The sequence below is a fragment of the Procambarus clarkii genome, chromosome 3 (genome assembly GCF_040958095.1).
Source record: "Procambarus clarkii isolate CNS0578487 chromosome 3, FALCON_Pclarkii_2.0, whole genome shotgun sequence".
NCBI lineage: Eukaryota > Metazoa > Arthropoda > Malacostraca > Decapoda > Cambaridae > Procambarus > Procambarus clarkii.
Window position 1 is genome coordinate 32,789,776 of NC_091152.1, and position 5,156 is coordinate 32,794,931.

Genomic DNA, 5,156 nt, shown 5'->3' on the forward strand with positions numbered 1-5,156 from the left:
ATTTAGATATCTTAATGTTGCAAAATATATTTTTGTTGACGTAATGTATTCTTCGTGTCCGTAATAATTCTAATTATATTAATCTAACCAAACATTATTATTAATTAAATAATAAGTTCGTAATAATCCCCCGTCCAATTATAACCGTATTCATTACTGACAAAGTAATCTCCCATCCTGGTATATACATACGGACCAACCCACTGATACACCCACTAATGAGGGGCATAACACACCCCTTTACTGATAAATATTCCCCCACCTTGCAGGGAATAATAATAATCTCACAGAATTTACAATATCTCATTTTGATATAAATGTTCCCCTTTCCTGTGGTAATGATTCCCTGTTCTCTACAACTTTCTTAGTTCCAGTACCATTTGGGTCTAGTTCCATCTCTCTGGGACAATTGTTCTTGTGCTTGGTGGTATATTGGAGCACTGTGATACAGTGTAATGTCTCTGCTGTGTAATATCTCTGCAGTGTAATCTCTCAGCAGTGTACCAGACTGTTGCTATCACTTGGGTCACGCTATCCTAACCTGGCTTTATCAATCTGACAATCTGTTGCAATTTGCAATTAAAGCGCTCAATCTGGCGCGTGACTGTGCTGTTGCAACGCTCAATCTGGCGCGTGACTGTGCTGTTGCAACGCTCAATCTGGCGCGTGGCTGTGTTGTTGCAACGCTGAATCTGGCGCATGGCTGTGTTGTTGCAACGCTCAATCTGGCGCGTGGCTGTGTTGTTGCAACGAGCAGTCTGGCGCGTGACTGTGTTGTTGCAACGCTCAATCTGGCACGTGACTGTGTTGTTGCAACGCTCAATCTGGCGCGTGGCTGTGTTGTTGCAACGAGCAGTCTGGCGCGTGACTGTGTTGTTGCAACGCTCAATCTGGCACGTGGCTGTGTTGTTGCAACGAGCAGTCTGGCGCGTGACTGTGTTGTTGCAACGAGCAGTCTGGCGCGTGACTGTGCTGTTGCAACGCTCAATCTGGCACGTGACTGTGTTGTTGCAACGAGCAGTCTGGCGCGTGACTGTGCTGTTGCAACGCTCAATCTGGCACGTGACTGTGTTGTTGCAACGCTCAATCTGGCGCATGGCTGTGTTGTTGCAACGCTCAATCTGGCGCATGGCTGTGTTGTTGCAACGCCCAATCTGGCGCGTGGCTGTGTTGTTGCAACGAGCAGTCTGGCGCGTGACTGTGTTGTTGCAACGCTCAATCTGGCGCGTGACTGTGTTGTTGCAACGCTCAATCTGGCGCGTGGCTGTGTTGTTGCAACGCTCAATCTGGCGCGTGACTGTGTTGTTGCAACGCTCAATCTGGCGCGTGACTGTGCTGTTGCAACGAGCAGTCTGGCGCGTGACTGTGTTGTTGCAACGAGCAGTCTGGCGCGTGACTGTGCTGTTGCAACGCTCAATCTGGCGCGTGGCTGTGTTGTTGCAACGCTCAATCTGGCGCGTGACTGTGTTGTTGCAACGCTCAATCTGGCGCGTGGCTGTGTTGTTGCAACGCTCAATCTGGCGCGTGACTGTGTTGTTGCAACGCTCAATCTGGCGCGTGACTGTGTTGTTGCAACGCTCAATCTGGCGCGTGACTGTGTTGTTGCAACGCTCAATCTGGCGCGTGACTGTGTTGTTGCAACGCTCAATCTGGCGCGTGACTGTGTTGTTGCAACGCTCAATCTGGCGCGTGACTGTGTTGTTGCAACGCTCAATCTGGCGCGTGGCTGTGTTGTTGCAACGCTCAATCTGGCGCGTGGCTGTGTTGTTGCAACGAGCAGTTCATGAGAGGGAGCCCATACTGTTGTACTCACCTAGTTGTGCTTGCGGGGGTTGAGCTCTGGCTCTTTCGGTCCGCCTCTTAACTGTTAACCAACTGTTTACTAACATCTAAAAAAAAAATCTTCACACATACACACACACACAGTGCAGTGCAATCACCAGTTGATTGACAGCTGAGAGGCGGGACCAAAGAGACAAAGCTCAACCCCCGCAAGCACAATTAGGTAAGTACACACACACACACACACACACACACACACACACACACACACACACACACACACACACACACACACACACACACACACACACAACCTATATATTATGTCAGAAATCTTTAAAGAATTCTGATAAAGAAAGAGATCTAGGGGTGGTTCTAGATAGAAAACTATCACCTGAGGACTACATAAAGAATATTGTGCGAGGAGCCTATGCCACGCTTTCTAACTTCAGAATTGCTGTTAAATACATGGATGACGATATACTAAAGAAATTGTTCACGACTTTTGTTAGGCCAAAGCTAGAATATGTAGCGGTTGTGTGGTGAACATATCTTAAGAAGCACATCAAGAAACTGGAAAAGGGGCAAAGACATGCTACTAAGTGGCTCCCAGAACTGAAGGGTAAGAGCTACGAGGAGAGATTAGAGGCATTAAATATGCAAAAACTATAAGACAGAAGAAAAGGAGGTGATATGATCACTACATACAAAATAGTAACAGGAATTAATAAAATCGATAGGGGAGATTTCCTGAGACCTGGAACTTTAAGAACAAGAGGTCATAGATTTAAACTAGCTAAACACAGATGCCGAAGAAATACAAGAAAATTCACTTTCGCAAAGAGAGTGGTAGACGGTTGGAACAAGTTAGGTGAGAAGGTGGTGGAGGCCCAGACCGTCAGTAGTTTCAAAGCGTTATATGACAAAGAGTGCTGGGAAGACGGGACACCACGAGCGTAGCTCTCATCCTGTAACTACACTTAGGTAATTACACTTAGGTAATTACACACCCAGGAAGCAGCCCGTGGCAGCTGTCTAACTCCCAGTTACCTATTTACTGCTAGGTAACAGAGGTATCAGGGTAAAGGAAACTCTGCTCATTTGTTTTTCCGCCGGCTGCCGGGATCGAACCCAGGTCCCTAGGTCCACGAGTCTAGAGCGCTGTCCACTCAGCCAGCCAGGCCCCCCCACATGCTGTATTGAACATGTTGAACGTAGCTCCCTACAACTGTGTTGAACATGATAGCCAACATACTCCCTACGGCTGTATTGTGGCAGAGTGCTAATTAATGTTGGCTAAACTGCTCAATTGGGCCCAATCGTTATGTCAATGTTGTTCAGCGTTTCTCGCGTGATGTGAAGGCTAACGACAGCTGGTGTGGTCATTACGGCTGTATACCTTAACCCCCCCCCCTCCCACCCTCACTATACACAGTGTATACACAATACGTCAAACACCTTTTGATCTATATATGATGGGTCAACCCGTTCTCGCACTTTCTTCTAGTCAATATTGACTTATTAAATACGTGCATATGTGACATACTAATTTATTGTGAATATTTTAGTTTACCATGAAAAGCTTCATAGAAAACACCGACCTTACCTAACCTTTTTAGTATGTTAAGATAAGCATCTTATTGCTTCGTAATTACAATTATTACTTAACCTATATCTATAATAGGTTAAGCAATAATTGTAATTACGAAGCAATAAGATGCTTATCTTAACATACTAAGAAGGTCAGGTAAGGTCGGTGTTTTCTTTGAAGCTTTTCAAGGTAAACTAAAATATTTACAATAAATTAGTATGTCACATATGCACGTATTTATAAGTCAATATTGACTGTGACTATGAAAGTGCGAGAACGGGTTGGATGGGTATATACCTCACTTTTATCCCTGGGAAATATAACTAATATACCCATGGACCCTCACCTGTGGGTATACTGATATACCCGCCCCTCGGTGTAGTGTATACTGGTATACTACACCCTGAGTATACATGCGGGACAAGTATGGTGTAGTATATACACTGGGAAATACACTCATTGGTGTAAGTACTGACAATGTGTATTTACTGTAAGTGTATACTCAGGAAAATACATCTCTCGATGTGTATATTTTTCTCATTAGCTCTCTTTGTGTATTTGAAGCTCTGAGTATGGCAGTATACACTATATGTATAGCGAAGCTTATCCTGATACCATGGTACTGACGGTACAGCTTCACCTGATACTATGGTACTGACAGTACAGCTTCACCTGATACCATGGTACTGACGGTATAGCTTCACCTGATACCATGGTACTGACAGTACAGCTTCACCTGATACCATGTTACTGACGGTACAGCTTCACCTGATACCATGGTACTGACAGTACAGCTTCACCTGATACCATGGTACTGACAGTACAGCTTCACCTGATACCATGGTACTGACGGTACAGCTTCACCTGATACCATTGTACTGACGGTACAGCTTCACCTGATACCATGGTACTGACAGTACAGCTTCACCTGATACCATGGTACTGACGGTACAGCTTCACCTGATACCATGGTACTGACGGTATAGCTTCACCTGATACCATGGTACTGACAGTACAGCTTCACCTGATACCATGGTACTGAGGGTACAGCTTCACCTGATACCATGGCACTGAAGGTACAGCTTCACCTGATACCATGATACTGACGGTACAGCTTCACCTGATACCATGATACTGACAGTATAGCTTCACCTGATACCATGATACTGACGGAACAGATTCGCCTGATACCATGATACTGACAGTACAGCTTCACCTGATACCATGATACTGACAGTATAGCTTCACCTGATACCATGATACTGACGGAACAGATTCGCCTGATACCATGATACTGACAGTACAGATTCACCTGATACCATGATACTGACAGTACAGCTTCACCTGATACCATGATACTGAGGGTACAGCTTCACCTGATACCATGATACTGACGGTACAGCTTCACCTGATACCATGGTACTTACGGTAGAGCTTCATCTGATACCATGGTACTGACAGTACAGCTTCACCTGATACCATGGTACGGACGGTACAGCTTCACCTGATACCATGGTATTGACGGTACAGCTTCACCTGATACCATGGCACTGACGGTACAGCTTCACTAGATACCATGGTACTGACGGTACAGCTTCACCTGATACCATGGTACGGACGGTACAGCTTCATCTGATACCATGGTACTGACAGTACAGATTCACCTGATACCATGGGACTGACGGTACAGCCTCACCTATTACCATGGTACTGATGATACAGCTTCACCTGATACCATGGTATTGACAGTACATCTTCACCTGATACCATGGTACTGACGGTA

At 45.4% G+C, this 5,156-nt stretch overlaps 1 protein-coding gene across 1 annotated transcript; it reads right to left on the reverse strand.

Annotated features, from left to right (window-relative positions):
* Positions 1-536: 536 nt before the first annotated feature.
* Positions 537-4,855, reverse strand: LOC123749723 (uncharacterized). Its single transcript, XM_045731844.2, has 2 exons — positions 4,801-4,855; positions 537-1,759 (listed from the first exon to the last, which is right to left on the reverse strand). Exons 1-2 carry the CDS (start codon positions 4,853-4,855, stop codon positions 537-539), a joined length of 1,278 nt encoding a protein of 425 aa, XP_045587800.2.
* Between the last annotated feature and the right edge of the window lie 301 nt (positions 4,856-5,156).